Consider the following 24,994-nt stretch of genomic DNA (forward strand, 5'->3'; position numbering starts at 1 on the left):
CATTTAGTATAAATGAACCAAAATTATACCTTTTTTTGTCAGATCAGTAAAAACTATGTGATTCTTGGTGTGCTGCAGAATTTTAGTAATTAGTTTATTTGTGCCATAAGACGAAAAAGGTTGAAAATCGTTGCCCTGCACCATGAAACAAACTAACAAATAAAAACAAAGCAACAGCCGAAAGCGTCTCTCCTGGAAGCTGCGCAGCCCCTTTCCTCGACCAGGCAACCGCGGTTCGGCGCAGGAGGCGCAGCTCCTGATCTCCCGCAGGAGAGGAGCTGGTCCCGTGGTACTTGCTGCCAGGCTTCACGTCCAGGGGACAGGCTCCCAAAGAGGGGGTTCCACACCTGGTCAGGGGGAGCAGGAGTACCTTTCCCCCTTTCAAACCCCCACCCCATCCTGCATCCTAGAAAGCGGGGACAAGGGGAGCCCTGCGACTGATACTGTGCAGCTGGGGGACAGCCCGGTCATCTCTCTGGACCTGTGCCCCCGCCCATGACAGTGAGAGCACTGGGCCAGGCCAGCCCTTGCCGCACTCTCTGCACAGTCAGCTCCTGGGGTCCTGGGGCTCTGGTTTTATTATCGTGGGTAAAGGACCCAAGACCAGGAGGTCCAGGATGTTATCACAAGGGGTGGAGCAGGCCTGGGACGATGTTTTTATTAAGTGACTTGGTATTTTCCTCTCTGAGGAGGCCAGTCCAAAGACGTTTGGGGCCCTGCTGGGATTTGGGGTGTGGGCTGTTTTCCCCTCTACAAAGTTCTCGTTGGGTCTGTCCTTAACACCTCCCGTGCTGTGCTCTTAGGAGGGTACAGAGACACTGCTAAGTGACAAGCAGAGATACAAAGGAATTGAGAAACAGCCACCTTCAGGGAGTCGTAGTAAACTCTGAATTCAGAACCTGTTTAGGTGGACAAGCCTCAGGGAGGCATTTGCAGGGAGCATGTAAATTTCATGCAAATGTTATGCAAATACACCTGCGGGTTTTTCAGTCTCAGACACTTGGGCAAGTGCTCCTTGGGAAGATTCAAAGTGGAGCGGGCTAATGTGCGTGGATGTTTGCAGGGCTGTTACAAAGAACTGTGAGGGTCACGGGCGCATCTTTGGAATTGGCTTGGGGGTGGATGGTGCGTAGCTGGATAGCAGGATAGTCACCTGTCAGGAATTAGGGGCCACTAGGTGTCAGAATCAGCTTTAACTAGGTGCTGCCAAAGGCAAGGAGGGATGACTACCTGTAATATGGCAGGGGGAGTGGGTGCTAGTGGGAACTGTCGAGACTTTACCCCCAAAGGAGGTGACGGTATCCCACCAGGTGCTGAGTGGTAGCCTTGCTCCCTCCCCATCAACCCCAGGTTTCTTGCCGTGGGCAGTTTATATGACAAGTTCAACTGATTCTCTGCTCTAGCAAGTCCCCCACCTGGTAGACACTGAGCAGCTGATACACTCAGAAATGTATGCGGGTTTCTGTCATCGGGAGCAGACCTGTCACGAGTTCCTTGGTGTGTGTGAGATCAGCCCGTGGGAACAGCGGCTCTCAAATTGTGGAGTGCGTCAGAGTCAGTGATGGTGCTTCTTTAAAGTGCAGGCTCCTAAGACCGTCCCCTGGAAGTGGTCACCAGCTGGGGGGTGGGGCTGGGATTCTGCACTGGTGGTGAAGGACCCACCCCAGGTGTATCTGGTCCCCACTGTGGGAAGTAATGCTTGGGAGGAAAGAGGGCGAGAATCCTAATTCCACATTTTACAGAAGGAACAAAAGCCTTTGTAACAGCAGTAATAGCACCTTGGTGATACTCATTGAGCACTCATTATATATCAAGCACTGCAGTAAATATTTTACCTCTGTTACTTCATTTAACACAGCAGCCCTAGGAGATAAGTATTAGTTTCTCTCATTCATCCAATTAAAAAAATGAGGCTTAGAGGCCAAGGCCATGGAGCAAGTGGCAGAGCTGGGGCTCAAACCTGAGCCTGCTGGCACCGCAGACGGACAACGAATCCCGGCCTGGCAGGGCCCACGCGGGCCCTCGGCAAACAAGGGTGTCATCCGAAATTGGCTTTCTAGATTTTCGACTGAACTCTCCTTCTCTTAGGGTGGGGTGCCTGGGAAGTATCGGGCAGTCTCCCTGGAGCCCCGTGCACCCTGGCACAGCTGTGCGTGGGACCGTCCAGACCCAGGGCCGGGCTTAGGGGGGGCAGTGAAGTGCACACGAAGGGGCCCGGGCTGGTGGAGGGGGGTCGGATTGGGGAAGCGCCAGGGCGGGGGGGCCCTGTGGCCGGAGTGCGTAGGAGCTGCTGCCGTGCAGAGCGGGGGGGGGGGGGGGGGGGCGTGGGCGTGTCGGGCGACAGGTACATACTTTGCGATCCGTGGGGCAGAAATAATTGGTTTCTTTGAAGACAAGTTAACTTGAACGAGGACCTCTGGAACATCTTCTAACCATTTTGCTCTGCTCAGGGTTCTGAACAATGTACGGGCGGCTGACCAGGGAGCTGGCTTGCTGACAAAATCTACCTGTGCCCGTAGGGCATAAGGATGGGGCAAGACAGCCAAGCAAAGCCGTGTGGCGGCTCCCATGTCTCTAGTGGGAGATGCTGCAGAGAGTCGCTGCAGAAGGCCCAGGAAGCCTTTGTCCTCATCCCATATGTCCCTGTTTTTCAAGGACTTGAGCCAGACCTCCCCCCGTGGGAAGTAGGATCAAATCGTAGCAGGAGGTATTGCAGCCAAACTTAAGGCAGCACTATTTGTTAGGAATAGGAAGGTAACCAGGACAGGACTGAAGGAAACAGTGTTTGCTGGAGAGCTGACAAGTTGGAGGAGGGGCAAGTGGTGAGGACCCCTTGTGATGGGTTAAAGGAACTGCGGGGGGTCTCGGCGGACCTCTTGCCGGGGAGAGTTGATTACAGGACCGCCCTAAGCATGAGTTTGAGCATGTTATGCTTCAGTAACATACAGTTTCTTGTCATGCTTTGTGTATTGCATGCTGCATAGGCCTTCATACCTTTGTTCATACTGGGGTTTTTTAATATCTTTTGGGGAACATTCTCTCCTACTGTCATGCCCTCTCAGCTGGCTAACACATTTTTCAGAACTTAGCTTAAGTCTCAAGGGCCGTACCCTTAAGGCAGCCTTTCGTGGTCCCTCCAGTGTGGCTACGATTTCCTTACCCTTTCCCCTCACACCGCTCGTTGCTTATATTGGAATGAGCAAAGCACATGTCCAGCTCTTCCTGACTATCATGTCCCAAGCACAGGGTCCTTTCTAAATCACTAGTGTGAACTCAAACGCCCTAGCGCTATGCCAGAGGCTCAGTAAATGCTTGTAGAACGGAAGATCCAGACAGGAAGTCCTATGACCTTGGCCAGGCACTTAACCTCCCTGTTTCTCAGGTTTCTTGTTAAGTAAAGTTAAGAGTTGGGTATATTAATTCTAAACTCTGGAAGAGAATCTTAGTCTACTAGCCCCTTCAATACAAGCCTCTCTTCCCTTTCTGTAGCAAATCTGAGGTCATCTTTAGCTTTAAAATCCCAAGATTTTGAAATACTATGCAATACTATTATTAGTAAAGGTGGCAGGATCAGATGAGGCACACCTTAAAGAGTTTGTTTGGAAGACACGTGACATATGTAGGAATTGGACTTATTTGCTCAGCAGGACATCCAAATCTATAGGATAATGGGGTGCCTTTAAAAAAAGCTTCAGGAACCTAGCAAGTCCAGTAGTGATTTTGCTGAGTTGGAACTACCGTTCTGTGCACTGAAGGGTCGGAGTGGAGGCGGGGGCGCAGCGTGGGGCTGGGAGAGCGTGGGCAGAGCCCGTGGAGAGCTTTGGCCATGGAAGAGGAGGGTCCAAGTTGGACAATTCTTTTTAGAAAGTTCATTTTGACAGCAAAGTGGAGGCTGGATTGAAGACTGGAGGCAGGGAGCTGATTGCTTCTTTTTTTCCATTCACCTGGCTACCCATCCCCCCCAGCAAACAGATATTTTTGAATGCTTGACTCTGAGAACAAACTCTGTCATCAGATAGGCAGATGTTTCCAATCCTGTCCTGCCACTTACCCATCTGTGCGACTTTGGGTGAATCGCTTCATCCAGGGGTCCCCCACCGCCAGGCTGCAGCCTGGCACTTGTCCGTAGCCTGTCAGGGACTGAGCCACACAGCAGGGGGTGAGCAGTGGGCCAGAAGCAGAGCGTCACTTGCATTACCGCCTGAATTCTGCTTCCTGTCCCCCACTGCCACCCACCCCCATCCATGGTCCATGGAAAAATTGTCTTCCATGAAAGCTGTCCCTGGTATCAGAAAGGTTGGGGACCACTGACTCAGTCAAAAATTCAATTTATCAACTGAAAAATAAGGCTAACAATAATATCCATTGATGCTTCCTAAGTTGGTTGGGAAGATTAGATAGTATGTGGTAAGTGCTGTGCGCCCTGCCAGGAAGTACTAACCGTTCATAAACGCTGTGTTAATTTATTAACAGGTTGGAGGTGCAGATTTGGGGGGCATCACGGTCCTGGGGGTGGGTCGCGAGACCTTCACAACAATGAGATTCCAGTCGCCATTTACTACACACGCACAGCTCCCAGGCATCCTGTTGGGCAACACGGGAAGGGCAGAGGTCTGTGCCTCCAGGCAGAGTGTGTTCCGGGCTGTAATCAGTTCAGTGGTGGGGACTCAGGAAACTTGTTTGGAGGAGGTGGGGTTTGAGATGGGTCTTAGAGGATGGACAAGACTCCACCCAGCAGGCAGGGACGGAGGGCAAGGACTCCCCACGTACAAGCAGTGAGCAAATGGCATGGCTCTCAGGAGGCAACAGAATGAAAACGCGTATTAAGAAAACCAGGGGAAGATCGCAGGACTAAAATACAGGAACTCTTTAAGGAAGTATAAGGAGAGATAAAGTATTGAAATATAGGTAAGTGTCAAATTATTTTCAGTAGAGAACTTTGAATTCCATTCTGAGGGTTTTAGACTTTAATATGAATCCCAGGAGGTGGCAAAAGATAATATCGGCTTATAATTATATTTAATGACAAAATCATGAATGAATATGGAAGAGAAAAAGGAGACAGAGGAGACACCTTAGAGTGTCCCACCCACGGCCCAGGGGGCACACATGTCCCGGGATGGCTATGAATGAATGCAGCCCAACACAAAATCGCCAATCTACTTAAAACCTTTTTTTTTGCTCATCAGTTTTCATTAGTGTTTCTGTATTTAATGTGTGGCCCAGAGATGCCAAAAGATTGGACGCCCCTAATAGAAGGGTATTGGACGAGCCAAGTGGCGCCAAGAACCTGAATTACTGCCCTGAGGAGGAAGGAAAGGGTGGGCCAAGGCGCTTTACCAGAATAGATTTGGCGGGACTCAGTGACTCACGTTCTCTGGGGTGAGACTGAGGAGGTAGGTTTGCAGCCTGAGAGACCAGGAAGTGGTAACACTATGGAGAATGGGAAGTGGGATAAGCCAGGGAGGAGAGAGGGTTTTCAGCTCAGGTGCTCCCCAGACATCTGCTTGGGGGAGAGTCCTCGCGGCCGCACTGTTGCTCTGACGCTAATCAGTGTGAGCAGGGTGGGAGCCGGCCTAGTTGAAGTCACAGAAAGTGGGATGTGGCCAGGGCGGAGAAGGACTCACCTTTGCAGAAGGACTGCATTTCATTTGGAGCAGCAAGAGAGGAGGGCGTGGCCGAGACAGGAGGGAGAATAGGACAGGTGTGTGTCATGTCACGGGGAGGGGAGATTTTCAAGAACAACATGGGTGATTAACAGTCTTACAAGCACAGGGGTCAGAGTGACAAATGACACTCTAAGTGTCGCAGGGATGCGGGACGGCAGGGGCCTCTGGGCCTGAGTAGTATTGTCCGGAGCCAGCCGAGGAGGAAGCGGGGCTCTGCATCCCGCAGAGCCCGCGCTGGGGTTGTCACGGATGGGGGAATAAACACGAGTTGTCGCAACTACTTCTCTGTTTTCCAGGAGAGGGGACAGGGCTCTTCCCTCTAGGGGAAAAGGCCCTGAGCCCCTGTGCTCGATGGCTTTTATTGAGAACCGTTTGCACATGGGTATGGATGCAAAGCTCATCAATCCATGTCAAAAGGCTATGTTTACAGAAAACAGACAGAGATCAGAGATAACAATTGGAGGAGCACAAGAGATATGCCTCAGGTCAGGGTCTGCGAATAATGGAAATCTCCTTCCCAGTATGAGCCAGTTATCATAGCTTTTGAGGGAAGAACAGAGCGTGCTTCGAGGAACTTAGTTCTGGGCCAGATTTGTTACCGGGACCCTCCCAATCCAGTTTAGGACTGACCTGCCTTTAGTCCTGTTTCAAGCCTGAGCCAGGTGGGCAGGACAGAGCCACCAAGAGATAAGGGGCTTCTTTCAGGTAGAATGAGGACTCCGGCTGTGTCCAAGCTGAGCCAAGGGGTGCGGGCCTTTTTGCCCTTTCTCCATGTCCCCCAAGTCCTTGACCTGCTGCCCGTCCCGGCCGTGTCTGGTTAGGTTGTCCCTCTTGCGAGATCTTACCCATCATTGACTACCAACCATCACAGGACCAAGCAGGGTGAGATGAGGGAGGCAAGGGCTGTGCCCTTCCCAGGGGGACAGGTTTTGTCTCCTCAGTGGCCTGTTTTCCCAAGGCCTCCTTGATTAGCTCCAGCCTTGGGGCCCTCTTGCCTATCAGCAAGGCTACAGTCCCTGAAACCAGACGGGACAGTTCCCAACATCTAAGTTGTTTATTGACTGATGTGTCGAAAGCAGTCTTGTAGGTTGTCTGGGGTGGTGCATGTAGGGTCCGCTGGCATGGAGCCACTACAGGATGAAGAGGTGATGGGCATTTTGATCAAGTGCCTGGCATTTACTCAGGTTTTGGATAGTTGGACCGAGCTTCCTCTAGGTAAGAATGTTTTGCCCACCCCTTGCTTGGGTTCCTCCTCCTCAGCCTGCTATCAGTAGGGATTCAGAGTTGAGGAAGGATAGAGGGATCTCCTCTCCACTCCTAAGTCTGATTTGCCTTGTGGGAAGATGTCCCGTATCTAATGGAAAGACAGACGCCAAGGTGTGGGTTCACCGTGTCTGAGACAGGCAAGTGCTGGGTGTCGGCCACCTCCTGTGCTGCTCTCAAAAAACCAGTAGAGGTCGGGGTGGAGTTCCTGGCTTTTCTTCCAGCAAAGTAATCCTAGAAGACAGATTAAAACTTGGCTGTGGGTTGCAGTTGGCCCCAGAGAAAGGAGACTGCCCGGAAAGGTGAGCACCTGCGTCTGCTCTGCAGGAGCTCCCACGCGAGGGCGTGGGCGGAAGTCTACGTGCCACCGTCCGAAAGCCCAGCTTTGCCAGCTGAGGAAAAGGAACGTCATTTTCTTTCCTAGGGTTCATAGTAATGACCGAGTTCAGAATCAGAGGATAGGGGTGTGGGTAGCGGGAGAGCCTAAGAGCCTCGTTTTCTAAATCACAGTTCATGTCAGTCTCATAAGTGCGTTTCGAAGTGTAAATTCTGTTTTGGGGTAGAGCGACGTGTTGGGCCCTCTGTGTCTTCACACATCCTGTGGCGACATTTGCCTTCCCTTTCTCTGGTCTCCTCCTCGCCCTCCACCCGTTTTCTTCTCGAGGTTGGAGCACTGTGCTCTCCCCCCACCTGCCCCCCTGCACCTGCTGGTTGGGGCTTTGGGGCTTCCCTCCCGTTGTCTCTGTGAAGGATCCCCAGGTGGAAGTTTCTGCTGCAAGGGGCATGATTTTCATTGCAAATGGGTCCAGTGGGGCATCTGAGGTTGCAGCTGGATCTTCATGCAAATGACAGGGCTCTCCCTCTTCCCCCCGCCCCGTTCCCCCCCCCCCCCGCCAACACACCCTCCCCTGGCTCAGGGGAGGTCGGGGCGCTGCGGGTCCTCGGCCCGGCCGCCCGGGCTCCGCTGTTTCCAGCGCCGGTCGGGCTCTCCAGCCGCTGAGTGGGGAGGGGGCCCTGGCTTTCCGTCCCCCTCGCCTTGTGCTCCTTTGCCTTTCTGGCCTCACAGGACTTGCTGTCCTTTTCCATTTCTGCCGTCTTCTTTTCCTGCTTCACCTTTTCTTTTTTCCATCTTTCTTTCGTTCTCTCAGAGCAAAGCAAACACCTACCAGACCTCCACTGCATTTAATTTTGCCTCCTCTTTCTTTATCTCTTGTCCACCCAGTCCATTAAGAACACAGGCTAGTATGTGATAGTGAATACTTGTACCCCCTGTAAGTGCCGCTGGAAGGGAACTCGGTGCTGTGGGGTGTACCGGGCACCTGCTGGGCAGGCATTCGGGAGGCGGGCGGCATGGGACGCGGGAGCCGCTGCTGTGCCCCTCTGTAGCCTGGGCAGGGGAGCAGGAACCAACGTGGTTTGCGAGGAGAGAGTACGGCACAGGCGAGATGCCAGTCAGACCTCCGTTTGTTCGTAAACTCTCTGTGATCAGAGGGCACGTAGCTCCTCTTCGCCATGCACTGGTCTTCATTTTTAGAATAGGGATTATGGTGTTTGATTTAAGAACCTAGTGAAATAATATGTATGTGAATGCTTTGAAAAGAAGGGTTGTTGTTGCTTATATGGACAAAACCTCCGAAACAAAATGTAAACACTGAATTTGCTACAAGTGTAAAATGAGCTGATAGTATTGGACGATCTCTAATGAGTCCTCTGGCACTTAAATTCTATTTTTTCCTGGACAGTTCTGGACATATAACTGGGCCTCTAACATAATTAGGACGGATGGACGGAGATGGATGGACGGACGGACGTGTATCTAAGTGCCCAATTGCCGTCCTTACCCCTTCCCAGGCCGGCTTCCACCTCACGTTGGCACCACCGCCCTCTCCTGGCCAGCAGCAGTACTACGGTGCAGTGAGCGTAGCTGGGCCCTCGTCCCCCTCGTTCTCCCGAGCCGGCCCTCTGGGCCGTCCGGCCTTCGGTCACTCACGGCCTGTCTCTCCGCCTCCCCCTCCCCCCTGTTCCATGTGCCCCTACAGCACTGCCAGTAACTCCAACCGCAGCACGCCGGCCTGCTCCCCGATCCTGCGGAAGCGGTCCCGCTCGCCCACCCCGCAGAGCGCCGACGGCGACGCCATGGTGGAAAAGGGCTCGGACCACTCCTCGGACAAGTCCCCGTCCACGCCCGAGCAGGGCGTGCAGCGCAGCTGCTCCTCGCAGTCCGGCCGCAGCGCGGGCAAGAACTCCAAGGTGAGCCTGCGGGGGCGGCGTCTGGGCCGAGGCCGGGCAGGCGGTGTTGGGGACCGTCAGGGAGACTGCCCATCCCGGAGGGACCCTAGTGCCCCAGAGATACAATCTTCACTCCGTGAAGCGGGGCTGAGTGGGCCGCGGGCCCCAGGTACATGTCATCTTCCTGGCTAAGCGCCCAGAGAGGGGCCGGGCGCCGTGAAAGGAGCCTCGGGTGCCTTGATGTCGGGAGGAGGGAAGCTCCGGGGATCAGGAGGGGTTATCTGCTTAACCCTTTGGTCTGCCCCACCGTTGAGGCAGAAGGGGGCTTCGCTGGGATGACTGTAGTACCGGGGTCGTCAGGGAGCGTGGGGGAACGCTGTTTCCCCCGTCCTTCCTGTCCCCGCCTCCACCTGTGCGCACCTGTCCCAGGGGATGGCGACAAGGCTCTCCGCCCCTCCCACGTGGTCAGCACCACTGCCCTGGCCTGAGCATAGGCATGAAGTAGCCCCGGGCCTGGGCCACCTACAGTGCCCCAGAGTGTCTTCTCCCTCGGTCCGGGGGAAGCGGGACAGTGTGTGTCCAGATGCTCCTTCACCGCTGGACCTCAGGCCCCGGGGTGGCGCGGGCGGGCCGGGAGGCACGGGGCGGGCCTCCACCTGAACTTGGCTTTTGATTTCTTGTTCTTCCTCTTCTTCCCCACCGTTTCCCAAATACCTCCTTTGCATGCATGGTCTTAGTCTCACAAGCGCCTCTCAAAAGTAAGCCATCTCTCGTCTCTGTCTGTGGTCTCCCCCGATGTTGAATTGTCTGTAGTGCGCTGCACCCTTCCCTCTGCCCCCGCCCACTCTGGCCCATGTCTTGCTTGGCCCCTTTCCCGGAGGGCCGGCCCCACTGCCCTTGGCGGGCTGGCTTGAAGTTACCGAGGGACGACCGTTTCCACTGCACCTGGAGTCGGAGAACAGACCTGCCCGCCCCCTCCCCCAATGTCTGCCTGCTCCCCAAACACTGCCTGGGGCTGGGGATCTGTTCCCTCCTTACATGGTGCCAGCTAGAAGCAGAGTCTGGCCAGGGCTTGGTTTCATGCCTTTGGGGGAGGGAGGCTCTATCCAGGGGGCCTCAGTACTGATACCCCCTTAGATCTACTTTGGTGAGTGATTCCTGATTCCCTGGAGTGCCATGAATTCCTGTAGGCGAGTTCCGTGGTGCTCTAGAACGACCTTGGGGGCCTTACCTGGCACCACCTTCCTTCTGCCTGTCCCCCAAGAGCCACCCAGCCTGAGTACCCGTACCCCTCCCACCCATCGCTAGCCCGAGGCCCCTCGCGCTTCTAGGATGTTGGAGAGAGCTCATGAGGGCATCTCCCCGCAGCGGGGCGTGGACCGCACCTGGGGGTCGGTGGGCATTGGTAGCAGCCCAGTCAGGCTCTGCAGAGCCGTGGCCAGGTCCGGCCAGGTCCAGCAGGCAGTGCCCCAGTCTGCCCAGGACTCAGGATCCCCAAGGCCTGAGGAGAGCTGGGAGGGGGCGGAGGGTGAGCAGCAGGCATCTTAGCGTATCGGGGTCAGGGTGTAATACCCGTGGGGAAAGGGGTGGCTATGCCTCAAGAAGAGAAAGCTGAGGGATAGCTTAGTAACAGTCTCAGGCCTCTGTAAGTGAGGGAGGAGGAGGGCGAACAGCTGTTGTCTTTCCTGAGGAAGGAACAAGAGGTGACAGGTCTAATCCTACCGTCTGTGACCTTCAGGCTAAAAGCACATCTGGGTTCCGAGGACGGTCAGTGACTGGTGCTGGCCGTGGGTGGGGAGGAACTCCAGCTGGGGTGGGGGCGCCAGGAGGCAAGCTCGGTGTGTTCGGGTGGCACGCGGGTGCAGGCGTGTGTGGCGGCAGGGCTTTGAGATGGCCTCTGTCTCCCTTCTCGAGCCCCTCGCACCCCCGGCTGGGGGGAGAGCAGATGTTGCCGGAAGGAGCATCAGGTTCTTACATCTCTCTGCGGCTGTCCAGCCTTTGTGCACTTTGCCATCCAACGCGAGGCTCTGAGCTTCCGTCCCCTCTGCCCAGCAAGGCGCTCCGTGAGCAGAGAGGCACTCATTTATGGCCATTAGTCACCACCACTCTCGGAGCACCTCTTGTAGTCCCGTGGCCGACTGAGGGGCGTTTTCAGTAACAAGGATTTGTTAAAACCCCCCGCGTAGGTCTTGGAAAAGGAGTGTGAAACTGGATTGCGCACCCTCAGGCAGAACGCAGCCTGAGAAGGCCGATAAGAATCCTCCTAGGTTGTCCACAGACTGAAGCTTAAAGGAGAAGCCCAGGCCAGGTGGGGGTGCCCCGTGAGGGTCAGGGGCGGGAGGCCGGTTTACGAGCGGAGCGGCTGGGGCGTGTGTCAGGGAGCCAGGGCAGAGTCCGGCTGCGGCTCTGAGGTTGTGGAAAGGCAGCGCGGGGTGTGGAGAAGGGCCCGCGAGTTGAGCCTGAATTGAGCGTTAATCTGGGCGCCGTCTGTAAGGAGCTAAGGCGAGAGGTGGCCGAGGGACTCAGGTGTTCCTTCTCTCCGCGGAGCTTGGCTGAGGCAGTGCCTGCCCGGATGGACACACACACTCTGAGTGCCCGGCTTTGGACGGCCGCCTCCCCACCCCGCTCCCTCACCGGTCACGACCATCGCCACCAACATCACCATCCTCTGAGTGCATTAAAATGAGACTAGCTTGTGGGGGAGGGGCACCCTGCACCCTGGGTCTGGGGAATGCGTGTGTGGGAGACAGACTTTAGACATTAGGTTCTACGCGGGTCAGGGCGGGAGCAGGAAGTGAGGGAAAGCTGCGGAGGCGAGGTGAAGAGCGGAGCAGCGTGTGCTGGCGTCGTGGGGAGAGCCCCTGTCACTGCTGTCCCAGCCAGGCCACCACACTCCCTGTCTCGGTCCACCTCCTAGAGGAGGCGACCTCTTTATTCTTCAGGGAGGCTGGAGGGAGCGCACACAGCCCCTGGAGCGAGCCTCGCACTCAGCGTCCTCTTCCTTCCTCTGGCCTCCATGTCTTCACGGGCCCGCATGTGGGGGCTGGACTAGCAGATCAATAGCGCCCCTCCCGTGTGAATCTGGACCTGCACCGCTGGGGCTGGCCTTGGGGGCAGCCCAGCCCAGAGCAGCAGGACTAGAACCGGCAAGGTTCCTTATCCCTTCCCTGGAGTCCGTGCACCAGCCGGCTTCTGCCCTGTAGTGCCGGCTCGGGGCCACTAGAGGGAGCCAGCAGCCCTCGCCTCCCACCAGCTCCCCGATCTAGGATGGCCGCTGGGTGCTCTGTGCCACCGTGGCTCTGGGTCTCTGGGCCCTTTTTACTCTTGAGGTTTCCCCTGTTTTTCATTCCTAATTTTTGTGGGTTTTCTTTTCAGTATGACAGACTTAACCTGATCAAAGTGAGAAGTTATTTTCTCCAAACTCCTATTGGTGTAGAGCTCCTCGTACCCTCTCCTGTCCCCTGCCCCCGTCTTCCAGTCCCCGGAGCCCCCGCTGGGGAGGTATGTTTAGGGAACGGGGTCTCTCTCCAGGGGCCTTGTGCGCCCTTAGGTGCTTGCGCTTCCAACCTGTTCTGGAGGCACTGGAAATGTTCTCTGCTCAGTTCCCCATCCCTGGCACCTCTGTCTTTGGGTACTTTCCTGACTCCCTCTGTCATTGAACAAACAACAGCAAGGTTCGGCTGCCTGCCACCATAAAGCCAAACTCCTGAGGCAGCTGCTGGTGCAGAAGGAAGGAGGTTTTTATTCAGGTGCTACATAACCTGGGAGAAGGGTGGGCTCCCTGTCCCTACCGTGGAGAACGTCCAGCCGTGTCCTCAGCAAGGCCAAGAAAAAGCCAGCGTCCAGCGCTCCTGCTCCAGTGTAAAGCACAGTCCTGTGGAGCCTGCAGGCGACTGCTGAGCGGTCACAGCCCCGGCCCCGGTAGTTTAGCTTATTCCAGGCTGCCATCCGCTGCAGAAGCCTGCGCGTGGCGTCTGCACAGCCACCGGCTGCGTGGCTTCTAGGGCCCAAAGGTGGTGCGCTCTGGGGAGAGCGTGTGAACCTGCTGCTGGCCAGCGCTTCAGCAGGAGGGCGAAAGTGCATGCCTATGAGAGAGAGAGAGAGAGAGAGAGAGAGAGAGAGAGAGAGAGAGAGAGAGAGAGAGAGGGAGAGAGAGCGCGCGCGCAGGAAGAGAGAGGAGACCTCCCGAGGCTCTGAGTGTTCAGCAGTTTTGACCAAAAAGGCAAGACCCCTGTGCCCCACCCTCCCTATTCACCTGATCTTGCCCTGAGCTACTTTTTTTGTTTACCTGTCTGATAAAAGTCCTCAAAGACAGTTGCCCACGTGGAAGAGGTGAAACAAAAAACAGCAGAAGCACAAAAAAGGCACAAAAACCAGCACGTTCGAAAACTGTTTTGAGCAGTGGAAAAACATCTTGATAGGTGCATTGCATCAAATGGAGGGCACTTTGAAGGTGACTGAAGTTTAAACATGGAAGAATAAGTACACAATTCTTTAATAAATAAATTCCAGTTTCTGGGGGGGGTCCCTCCGTATTTCACATTTTTGTACTTGAAAATACACATTTTTAAGCCCCTTTACAAAAGAGCAAATGTTTCACACTCAGGTGTCACATGGCTAGTGAGAGAAGAGGCCACGGTTCCAGTTGTAGCTCAGTCACTCTTTGTCATAAACAGACTTAGAAGGGACATGCATGTGTGTGGCAGTCCCTTCTAAGAAAAAGAAAACCAACTCCTTTTTGCCTGAGGCGGGAGGGAGGGCACTGTGCAGCAGTCATCAGAAAGGACCTTGGGTTGCTGCCCCTCTGCTCCTAGGGCCCCACCGGCAGGCAGGACAGTGGGGGGCGGAGCTGGGGGCGGGTGAGAGCGAGGAATCTCGGCTGGGAAGCAGGTGTCTGATGGCCTGGCCTCGGTTTGATGAAATGCAGGCAGACTGCGGGGCGCTGAGGCAGGCAGCCCCCGGAGCCCGCCTTTCTCCTGCTGGGAGGCCTGCTCTCCTGACCACCCGCACAGCCCCGTGCCCTGTGGGCACAGCGTCAGAGCCCAGGAATGCGGTGCCCCAATGCGGAAACGCTCGCAGGATAATTTTCAGTTCCACTTCAGGATTCCCGTGTGACAGCAAGTCCCCTCCATGATGAGCTGGTTGGCGTCGGGTGTTTGGATGTGGCCCCTCTACCTGCAAAGGCCTCTGGTTTGCAGGAGGAGCGAGGCGGTGGTGGGAGTATGTGACTTCCAGGGGGGCTGTGGGGACGAGAAAGCATGTGGCCCGGGCGGTGGAGGGCCTGCCTTGCCGTCGGCCCCTCTGGCCATATTCTGGCCACTGAGTTCAGGTGTGAGGGTGAAACAAAGCCAGTCAGGGGCAGCAGCAACTACACCTGTCCCCCTGGCTGACACAGTCCCCTTTGTGGTGAGGGCGGAGAGTCCCCGTGGAGCCCTTTGGCTGGCATGGGAGAGCTGGGAAGGGAGGTCGCATGGCCACGCCGTCCGTACCACAGACACGCTCACCCACCCTGCGCCCACCGGCCTCGCTCAGAGGACGTCCTGAGACAGTGGGCCCTAAGACAGGGGAGGGGACAAACCTCGGCCTGCCATTAAGAGGCTGACCGGCAGGCAGCGTTTCCCTCTCCCTAGTGACTCTGCACCCGAATGACGCCCTTGGCTGGCTTTTTAAAACTGGAGATACTCCAGCCCCAGACTGAACATGTTGGAGTAGCACCTTGAAGGATGAGGCCTAGGCGAGTGTGTGCATGTGTGAGTGTGTGCGCGCGCGCACGTGTGTGTTCCTCTCTACTGTCTGCCTTCCCGGCGGGGTGTGAGCGAAGGCCCCTGGCCCACGAGGTCACAGCGAGACAAGGCACAGCCTTGGCCCTCCCTCCTTGCCCCTAAGACCTTTCGGTTCCAGGGCTGAGGTGGAGAGCATTCTGGAGCGGGGGCAGAGTCTGGCTTTGCTGTTACTGAATTATGGCGCCGCAGTTTGGGGGTCAGTTGGCTGTTACGTGCTCCAGCCTGCCTCCTGGTGCCCAGCCCCCGCCTGCCCCGGTGTCACTGCGGAGGCCCCCAGTCCGATTGTAGGCAGCAGTGGGAATGGGCTCAGCTGCTGGCTGACAGCACAGTTGGAGGCTCCCCACACAGTCCCTTCCCGCACCCCCTCCACCGAGGCGTCCTGCCCTGCCCCCCGCAGAGGGGCTGGCTGGCAGCGCAGGGCCGGGGCGGGGCGGTCTCCGTCTGCACTTTGCTTCTGGTCAGGGCCCATTGGGGACTGGGCCTCGGATGCCTGCCACGCATCCCGCCCCCCATCAGAAGGACCTTGTGATGGGGCTCCGACTCCCTTCCGGTTGAGCTCTGGCTGGTGCTGCCACTGCCTGTCCCCCCAGCGCGGCAGAGCTGCCAGCATGGGCTGCCCCCGGCCGTCCTTCGGAGCTGCCTTGAGAAAGGAGGGCTCTGCCGAGCAGCCGCGGGGCAAGCGTTCAGCTGCGTTTGGACTCCTCGCTGCCGCCCTGCTGTCTGTGTCGCCTGCCCTCCGGAGCCAGGAGTGCCTGGCTGTGCCCAGCATCTCTTCCCTGACTAACGTGACTTTCTCTTTTATTTTGTTCTTTCAGAAAAGCCAGAGCTGGTACAATGTAAGTATCCCCGTTTCTCTTCTTGTGGGTGCGCGTGGGGGGAGGGACGCAGACGTGGTTGGGGAATGGAGATGCGTAGCGTGCAGGTGGCTGCCTGGGGTCTGCAGCAGACTGAGGGGCCCAGACGGGTGGGCCTTGGCCCCAACCAGCCCTCCGTCGAAAGCCAGGCACAGCGGGGCTTCTCTGTCGCAGGACAGGACTGCTGGCAGGGCGGGCTTGATCCGGGGCGCCCCAGGGGGTGGGTGCACCTCATCCTTCCCTGGACTCCTGGCCAGGCTCCTCCAGACTCACTGGAAGAGGCCAGCAGGGGAAGGCCGGGCAGAATCCTGCCACGGAGACAGGCCTGGACCGAACGGAGGGCGTGGTGTCTTTAACCAAGACCGTTTTGGAGAGAGGCAGCCAGAATACTTTCCCCCGGTAGTACAGAGAGATTGTCCCATGTAATGGAATTGGAGTTCCACGCACCCCCCCGCCCCGGGTCAGGGCGAACCCCAGAAGCCCCTTCTACAAGATATCTCTGCGCTCAGGCCTGTGATGAAGCCGAAGCCCAGGGTGGTCCGTGGGGCGGTTCAGCCCACCGCCCTGCACCCAGAAACCGCATGGGGGGCCGCAGCCCCTTCATCACACAGGCTGGGCCTCAGGGTGTTGAATTTTCCTGCGAGGAGCGGGGGCCAACGTCTCCGCTGGCCCGCCCTCTGGGACTGCACCCTGGAGGGGCTGGCCGTGTGCCGCCGTGCCCGGCCCCATGCCCTGGCCTGTCCCCTGGCTCCGCTGTCCCCACGCCCGATCCTGAGGGATCACGCGGCCGCCATCGCCCCCTGTTCCCGGGCCCCAGGCTCTGCTCCAGCAGGTGACCTGGGCGTGGACAAGGGGTGGGACAAGGTGGCCGTGGGTGACGGATGTTGAAGATACTCTGGGGATAGGACAGGGGCGATGCTTGGGTTTAAGGTCGGGGCTTGGGTCAGAGTCACCTGGCTAGGGGGACAGGGGTGTTCCCACACAGCTCAGCGATCCCCTGAACCCCGCACGTGTCAGTGAGCCCGGGGGCTGCCCACCTGCCCCTCCGCAGCCCGCATCGGTCACTGGGCAGCTCCATGCACTGATTGACCTGCCCGGCGCAGCCCGGCAGGGCAGAGGTGGGGGGGCGGCCGTGCGGGTGCGCGGCGGCGAGGGCTGAGGCGGCCTGCCGGGGTGGGGGAGAGCAGGCAGCCTCACCCCTTCTTTCCCGTCCTGCCCCCTGCGAGCCCCTGCCGCCTCCCCTGGCCTCTGCTTACAGTGCACGCGCTTCTGTGCCGGCGGGCGGTGGGGGGACAGGGAGTGCCCAAAGGGGGCTGGAAATGCATGGCCGCCGGCCAGCCGGCCGTTAGACAGTAGAAACGGTCACGTGGAGACCTGCAGGTCCTCACCCTCGCGGCGAGACTCTCCCTCTCTTCTCCGCTTTACATTCAGGCTTGTCTGCTTCGCCTCCTTTCCCTTCCCTTGAATCCTCCTCTACCTTTTCTGCGCTGATGGCCCTTGTCCTTTTCCCGCCTCTAGTTTTCCTCTTCCCTCTGGTTTCCAGTCTTCCTGGCTGGCTTGCTCTCTCTGGTTCTTGCAGGCTTTACTCTATCCTGTCTTTCCCTTGTCCCTTCGCCTCAGATTTCCTCTCCCTCGGCCCCATGCGTAGGAGCTGGCATCTGAGCACGCAGCAGAGGGACAGCTAGAAGGACCTGCGACCCCTTGGCTGCAGGGCCAGCCACCATCAGAGGGCTGGGGGTTTGACGGCAGATATGTGAGGGACAGCAGAGGACCCGGGCAGGGCTGGAGACCTGCTTCGGGGCTGATTCCCCGGCTGCGGGAGACATGGCCGTTGGTTCTGGCTAACTCCGCTCAACGCCTTACAAACCGTCCCCAGAACACACGTGGTTCCCAGGCCTCCCCTGCCCCTCCCCCTTTCCACGCCCACCCCGACTGAATTACAGAAACATTCCTGGCTCCGCCCCCTCACAGATCCTCACTTGCAGCGAGGACAGGGGGCCGCCGCGCTGGGGGCCCTTCTGCCGTCTCAGCGGTGCCAGGGGTCCCGGGACCCAGCTCTGAATGTCCTCCCGTGCTCCCCACTTTAGGGTCGCCCGGCGGGTGTGGCTCCTGCATCTGCCCTCCACGGCCCGCTGCCGCCTCTGCTGGTTGTGCCACGCTCCCCGGCACACAGCCAGGCCCGGGCTGGGACAGGGAGCAGACCAAGACAACACAGAGGGAGACAGACTTGGCAGGGAGACATGGGGAGAAAGAGGCCGAGGCCGGGAGGTGACGAGGGACCTCAGCTGGCCTGAGCTGCGGTGTCAGCTGGGTCCAGTTTCTCTCTTCATTCTTTTGTCATGTGTTGTTATATCCCAAGAGTACTCAGCAGCTGTCACGACGGGTAGAGCCCTGGAGAGGCTGCATCAAGTAACACCAGGGCCCCCTGCCCGCGCGCCCCCCCCCGCCCCCCCGGCCAATGAAAACACGGCCCTCCTCCCTGGGCCCAGAGCGGGCCCTGGCTCTGGGCTGCCCCTTCGGGGACTCTTCCACGCGGCAGGCACCGCCCCGCCTGCGTCACTCTGAGTGTGGCTCTCCCCCCAGCACGGTTGCCTGGCTCCGTGCAGGAGCCGTGGCCTGGGTGCTTTCTCGGAGCCACCTGGGGCGTTGCACGGGGGCGCGGCGGCACCTGTCCTCCCTGAGCCGGGGCCCTCGGGCGGCCGCCGGCCCCGCAGCGCGGGCTGTGCGCCTGCTCCCGTGTGCAAGTGTCCCGCCAGGGAATCTCAGTTCAGTGTCGTGTGTCGTCCCCCGCCCCCCGCCGCCCCCCTGCCCTGCATCTGCAAAGCTGCGTCCCGGAGTCTCCATGGTTTCGGGAGGCCCTGGCTGTGCCTCTGGCTCTGGCCCGCGTCTGTTTCCCCTCCGTCTGCCCGGGCCTCGTACCGGCCCCCGTGTCGCCCGGGATGGCTGCACTCTGGCCTGTCTCCTGCTCTCGGCACCGCGGACGGCGCTCTTTACAGCCTCCCTCCCGACGCTGGCGGAGGAGGGGCAGCTCCCCCCGCAGCCGAGGCCCCGTCCTGGCACTGAAGTCCTGCGCGTAGGTGGAGGCTCTGCAGCCCCCCCCGAGGGACACATGGAAACGCCCTGGCCAGACTCCAGGACAGCACGAGCCAGGGCAGGGCTGCCGGCCCGCTAGTGGACAGGGTCTGACAGGAGACGAAGCCGCCCGGCACCTCCCTGCCCACTCCCCAGCCGCCGCCTCCATCTGCCTCTGCGATTTACTTTTATCTGCTCGAGTAGCCGCAATGACAAAGCAGCTCGGCCTAGAGAGCGGATCCCCAGATGGGAAGACGCTGAGGCAGGAGGGCAGCCCTCCTTCAGCCGGGGCTGTTAGGGCAAGAGGCGGGGTTTGAAGGTGGTGTCATCTGCAGCTGACCAAGTCCCTCCCAGGCCCGATTGCATCTGCTTCCCCCACTGGATCATCCCAGTTTTACCCATCACGGCCCCCAGCTTGGGAGGTGCAGCCCCAACAGATGTGAGATAGAGGATGAGCAGAAGGGGGCTTTGGTTTCATCAGGGGTCCAAGGGCAGAGCCGGAGGCCGAATGGTTGCGGACTGTCCCTGAAGGTGGCCCTGCGGGACGCAGTGGGCTCACATCGCCCAGCAGGAGGCAGGCGGCCACAGAGGTGGTCTCCCTGGTGCCTCAGGCAGGCATAGGTGCGTCCCCCCCACCCCGGCCTCACCTCTCTCTCCGGGGGTCCGTCACCTCCGCGGCCGCCCGTGGGAGGATCACTTCTGCAATCAAAGGAGAGGCACCCAGGCCTGGCCGCTGCCCTAGGCTTAGAGCCCGGCTCCCTGACTCCCGGACCTGGGACCAGAAGCTGGCCCTCGGTGGCGAGGAAGGGGAGGTGCCCGTCATGTGCCGAGGCCAAGGTGTCTGGCAGCCCTGAGATCGAGAACGAGATGCAGAGAGCTTTGCAGGAGTGAAATGTGCACATTTGGGGGCCATGATGCAGGAGTACAGAAAGGGGGGCTGCCGGTGACACCCTTGGTAGCCCGCTCAGCCAAGAGCAATACGGTCCGGGAGGAAAGGGGTTATTTTTCTGGAGACTGGCTCTGTTGCCTCCACCTCCCTGCATCTCCCCTCTGTTGTTTGCCCCCCACAGCCACTCTTAGCTCCTGCAGGGTGGTCTTCCGGGGGAGAGCAGTCCCCCGCTCCTCTCTCCACCTTCCGCTTTCACACCACGCCCCCTGCTCCCCTCACCTGGCGCAGTCACTGCCCCCGCGCCTGTCTCTCCGTCTCCCAACCGGCTCCTTCCGGCCCGACTTGGTTGGGTTGGAGGGCCAGCGCTTCCTTGGAGGCTCTTAACTAGCATCTTCCTGGGTGAGGCCAGTTCTCCACCCAAATCCACCTGTTTTCTCCTGGGCTCCTCCCCACCCTTCCTCCCGCTGCTGTGCCCCGGGAGGGGGTACCACTTGGTCCCAGCGCCCAGTGTTTGCCACAGAGTTAATGTTTAGCTCAGGGCCAATTCCCTCTGCTCAGACTGGGCGCTGCCGCCCGGCCCGGCCCGGCCGCCTGTGTGAGGGGCTGTAGGGGACAAAGGGTGACACATGGAGACTCATCCCAAACCTGCGTCACCCCTGTGCATCCCGGACAGTCATCTCCGCGTTTGGCCACAGCAGTGGTCACATGTTCCCAAGGAAGTGCCGTAGGACGAGCCCTCATGGGCCTAGGTCTCGTGGCCCAGGGCACCGGCCCCTGTCACCTGGGGAGTGGACCACCGAGGGCAGGGCAGAGAGCGGCCCCGGTGTGTGGCTGGGGAGTGTGGCGGGGACGGGCACCCGGAGCCCGGGCGCATGGTGCTGGGGAGCTGTGGGGGCGTGGGCACCTACGACGAGATGCCGGTCAGTGGCAATGGTTTTAGAGGTGAGTGAGGAACACATTCGTTTAGTAAATTGTTTTTGAGCACCCGACACCCGAAACACATCATGCCAGGTGCTGTAGACAATTTGAAGCCGTTCGAGGCGTCGATCCCCCTGGAGAAGGAGGTGATGAGATGGAGGGATTGCCTGTATCGTGTGATGGAGGGAGGCCCCGGCCCAGCCCGGCCTGGGGGCGGGGGGCGTACGCAGAGAGGGGTACAGGAGTCTGCGAAGGATTCAGACTTCTCCTCCACTTTCTCCGACACTGTTCCCCCGGGAGTCCTCAGGTTCCTCTGAATCCGAATCTTGGGGCTTGGGGGTCAAGAGTCTACGCTTGGGATGCATCCACTAGGTCATGTTGAAGCACACTGTGGTCTGAGTGCTGCTCCTCAGATCGCCGAAAGCCCTGGACAGAGGCGCCATGCACCGTCCTAGGCAGGTGTGGGACCCTCCTGGCGAGGTGGGCATCGCTAGGGTAGGGCGCCGGAGGGGCCCCGTTGCTTTCAAAGGCCTGGCCTCTCCTGGGAGGGAAAGTCTTCCCGGCCCTCGCTGCACACTGCCCACGCCCCCCCACCCCCGTACCCCACTTCTCTGTGTGGAGCTCCTCTCGCCCTCGTTGGCCTTGGTCCCCTTCCTCTCTAGGAGACCTCAGCTTCCCTGCAGCGGGCTGTCTCCTTTGGACCTGGGGCCAAATTCTTTGTTCTTAGCACTGCTTCTTGGCCTCAGGTTGCGATCTGCCTGGGAATCCTCCTGGCCTTGATCCGCCACCTGCTGGTGCTGCAGGCAGGGCAGGGTCTCCGGAAAAGAAGGAGAGGCCTCAGGTGAGACAGTGCCTGGAGCGGTGGACCTCACCTCCATCAGCACGTCTGCCTTGGGAGGAGTTAAACTGCCAAATCTGTTGCTGCTGCTGCAGGGTGTTTGGTGACTGCATGCATCAGTGAGGGGAGAGCGTGTCCCTAAGGAGTCCCTGGCTGTTTGAGTCTCAGACTTCAGATGTCATCACAGCAGCAGTGCCCCGGCACCTTCTCACCCCCTCCCCCACTTGGCACAGCGGCCAGCTACTTTCCATTGCAGGAAACATCTGCTGGGAGGCCAGGCCAGGCCAGGGTTACTGGAGGACGTTGGCCGGCACCCTCCGCAGATCCTGTAACGTGAGGCATGTGTAGGGCTCTGGCCCTGCCCGCCCACCCGTCCTGCCTGCCCCTATCCCCTCCTCCAGCGAGGCTAACAAAGGAGTTGTCTGCTGGTCAGCCAAGAGGAATACGGTCCGGGAGGAAAGGGGTGTGTGCAGGGGTGGGGGTGAGCGCGGGCTCTGCCGCCAGAGCCACTGGTGGCTGCTCCGCCAGGGTGAGGGCAGTGAGTCACAGCGGCCCGTGTCCGCCCAGAGTAGAGATTGCACATTGAATGGACCGCGTAGGGGACAGGCCAGGCAGAGCTGGAGGGCTCGGCGTTCGCGCTCTGCCTGGAGTCTCAGCAGCTGTGAGCCACTCTGCTGTAAGCGAGTAACCGGTGGGGTGGGCCTGTGGACTTGGCTGTGAGGTCGCATCCTTCCTGTGCAATTCGCCTGTCTACCAGGGGCCGGCCGTTCAGAGTCCTCGGCTGGCCCTGTGCACCTGCCGGGTCGACGACTCTTCTGGCCTCCGTGGGCGTCTCGGAGTCGCTGTCCGCACTGACCAGGAGGAGGGGCTCCATTCCATCCGCTCTGGGTCGCTGGGAGCTGAGCGGGGCGAAGCGGAACCCAGCCACGGGAGACTGGCCAGCAAGCCCGTCTCAAGAACTGTGTTGACCACTCTCCCACCTGTGAAACTACGTTCTGGGAACAGAGCTCTAGGGAGAACAGGGGGCCCGCCGGGGGCACGCAGGCCCTCTGCCGAGGAGTCAGAGGTCGCCTCCAGGTGCCGGGCTCCAGCGAGAGGCGTGGCCTGAGGGCCATGGAACCTTGGACGGCATCTGGGGTGATCCGGAGCCTCCTGCTGGAGCAGCACAGCCAGCCTCCGCAGTGGTTCCTGAGGGAGGCTGCGGGGGCCCCTGCCGAGGCGGAGCTCCGCTGCTGGCATGGACCTGAGGACGTCCCGGCCGTGAGTGTGCGCCCTTGGCCCTCTGTGCCCGGTGGCCGTCCCGCTGCACCCTGTCGTTCCCCACCTCGCCCTCGCCGCCTGAGGGCTCCAGATCTGACTTAGTTCCCTCCTTGGTAATAGAAGGGTTGGATTAGATAATCTACCCCCCACCTCCCGCCCATCAAAAGACCTGCCTCTGGGCAGGGGAGGCTGTGGGAGGCCCAGAGCAGGTCTCCCTTCCCTACTACTTGAGGGGATGTCTCATTCCCAAGAGAGTGCGTCCTGATGGGGCATCTCTGTTGCCCAGCTCTTACTCAGCACAGGGACCCTGAGGCCAGGCGGAGCGATGGGTCAGGCTGCCTGGAGGCAGAGTCCGCACTCTGCCTACCTAGTGACCACAGCTCTCCGGGCTTTCCCCTCTTGATGCCTTGACTTCCTCACATGGAAGATGGGATAATAGACGCCCTGAGGTTAGTGAAACGCTGCCCATGGAGGGCCTGCAACAGGGCGAGGCGCTTGGCAGCGCCTCATGCCATGGCAGCTGAGCTGTGGCTCTAGACGTCATGTAGACAGAGTCAGGAGCAGAGCGGGGGTCAAGCCAGGGTTTTTGATGTGTAGGCTCCGCTCTGCGAGGCCAGACGGCCATTCAGAGTGGGCATCTCAATATCAGGGTGGAAGTAAAATATGGGCCAGACTCATGTTGTAGCCTGGGGTCTTTTCTGCTCACAGAAATAACAGGATTGGCTGGCTTCCAGAGAGTCACTCCCTAATACGTGGTTCAAAACATATGGCAGGTGGTATTCAAAGTGTAGGATTCTGCAACATAGGGTCACTTCGGGGTAGGCAGCAGGGCGTCCACTATGGCCCGTAAAACTCATTTTATAAGCAAGCCAAAACAAAAGTTTAATATTCAAATTGAATATTAGCAGTTGAAAGCATTCTCTTCCCTCTCTCCTGGAAAACATCTCCACACTGGAGTCACGCCGCTCCTTTTTCTCCACTAAGCTCCAGGGACGCTCCTGTGCCCGCCAGGAGCTGTCCGGCTGCCCCGGTCAGGCCGCAGCCTCCACTTCCTTGTGGGCCATTTCACTTTGCAGGAAAACGAAACCGAATAGGTGAAAGCTCACGCCATCGTTGCAACAGCTGTATGTCAGGGGATACCTGGGAAAGTGGGCAGGAAAGTGTAAATGACCAGCACCCGTCTGTCCACAGCTCCAGGACAGCCTGCCTGCACGCACGCACTCCTGGCAGAAGCGGGTCAGCAGCTTGCCGGGCAGAGTGCAGGCGCCTGTCTGCCGCAATGCGTGGCTTTCCTTCCCTGTTGTCATCCTTGGGTGCGTTTCCTCTACAGAGCACTTTCTTTTTTAAAGGTTGTGAGTTTTGAAGGAGCAGGATTTTTGTGTATTCAGCTGGTTCATGTTGTTGGGGTGGCCAAAATGTTCATTCGGTTTTTTTCTGTGTGATGGGTCTAGTAGCGCTTAGTTGGCTTTAACTTCATTCAGACAATGTTGTTAGAGTGTATAGTGACAGCTGTCATATCAGCATGCATTTTTTAAGTTATCAATATTGGTGAATTTTGGTGCAACCATTTTACTGTTGAAGATGGGAGAAAACACGCAACATTTTTGGCATATTATCCTTTATTATTTCAAGAAAGGTAAAAATACAACTGAAACGCAAAAAAAAAAAGATTTGTGTAGTGTGTGGAGAAGGTGCTGTGACTGATCAAACGTGTCAAAAGTGGTTTGTGACATTTCACGCTGGAGATTTCTCACTGCACGATGCTCCATGGTCAGGTAGACCAGTTGAAGTTAATAGTGATAAAATCGAAGGCATTCGTTGAGAACTATCAATGTTAAACCACGTGGGAGATAGCCAATATACTCAGAATATCCAAATCTACAAAGTTATTGGTGAAAATAAAAAACATGTCTTTTATCTTATGGAGAAAACTAAACGGGCTTTTTGGCCAGCCCACTATTTCCAAGGAGGATTTGCGAGGGTAATTTATGTGTATGAGTCTGTGCTGAGGCACCTCAAAAGCGAGGCTGGCACAGGAGCCTCTGGAGGCACAGGTGGTGGAAGGAGGTGGGCACAGGACCAGGGACCAAGAGGCCGGCCGTTGACCAGCTGGGGACCGTGGGCAGGGGAGACTTCTCCCTGGCCTTCGTTTCCCCATTGATAATGGAAGGGCTGGATTAGATAATCTCATAAAGGATGGTGAGGGAAGGAGTTTGGGT

General features: G+C 58.2%; 1 protein-coding gene across 4 annotated transcripts in view; it reads left to right on the top strand.

Annotated features, from left to right (window-relative positions):
* Positions 1–24,994, top strand: part of GRAMD1B (GRAM domain containing 1B) — a 154,296-nt gene that overhangs the window by 104,200 nt on the left and 25,102 nt on the right. For 2 of the 4 annotated variants that reach the window (XM_054579482.1, XM_054579484.1), the window contains 3 exons: positions 8,972–9,182; positions 9,899–9,919; positions 15,760–15,780. In XM_054579482.1, the coding sequence (XP_054435457.1) occupies positions 8,972–9,182; positions 9,899–9,919; positions 15,760–15,780 (253 nt within the window). Of the gene's footprint in view, positions 1–8,971; positions 9,183–9,898; positions 9,920–15,759; positions 15,781–24,994 lie in introns of those variants that run through there. The other 2 variants (XM_054579483.1, XM_054579485.1) reach the window with 2 other exon arrangements.

Source organism: Pteronotus mesoamericanus, unplaced genomic scaffold (genome assembly GCF_021234165.1).
Source record: "Pteronotus mesoamericanus isolate MK-2021 breed Mesoamerican mustached bat unplaced genomic scaffold, CSHL_Meso_final contig_53, whole genome shotgun sequence".
NCBI lineage: Eukaryota > Metazoa > Chordata > Mammalia > Chiroptera > Mormoopidae > Pteronotus > Pteronotus mesoamericanus.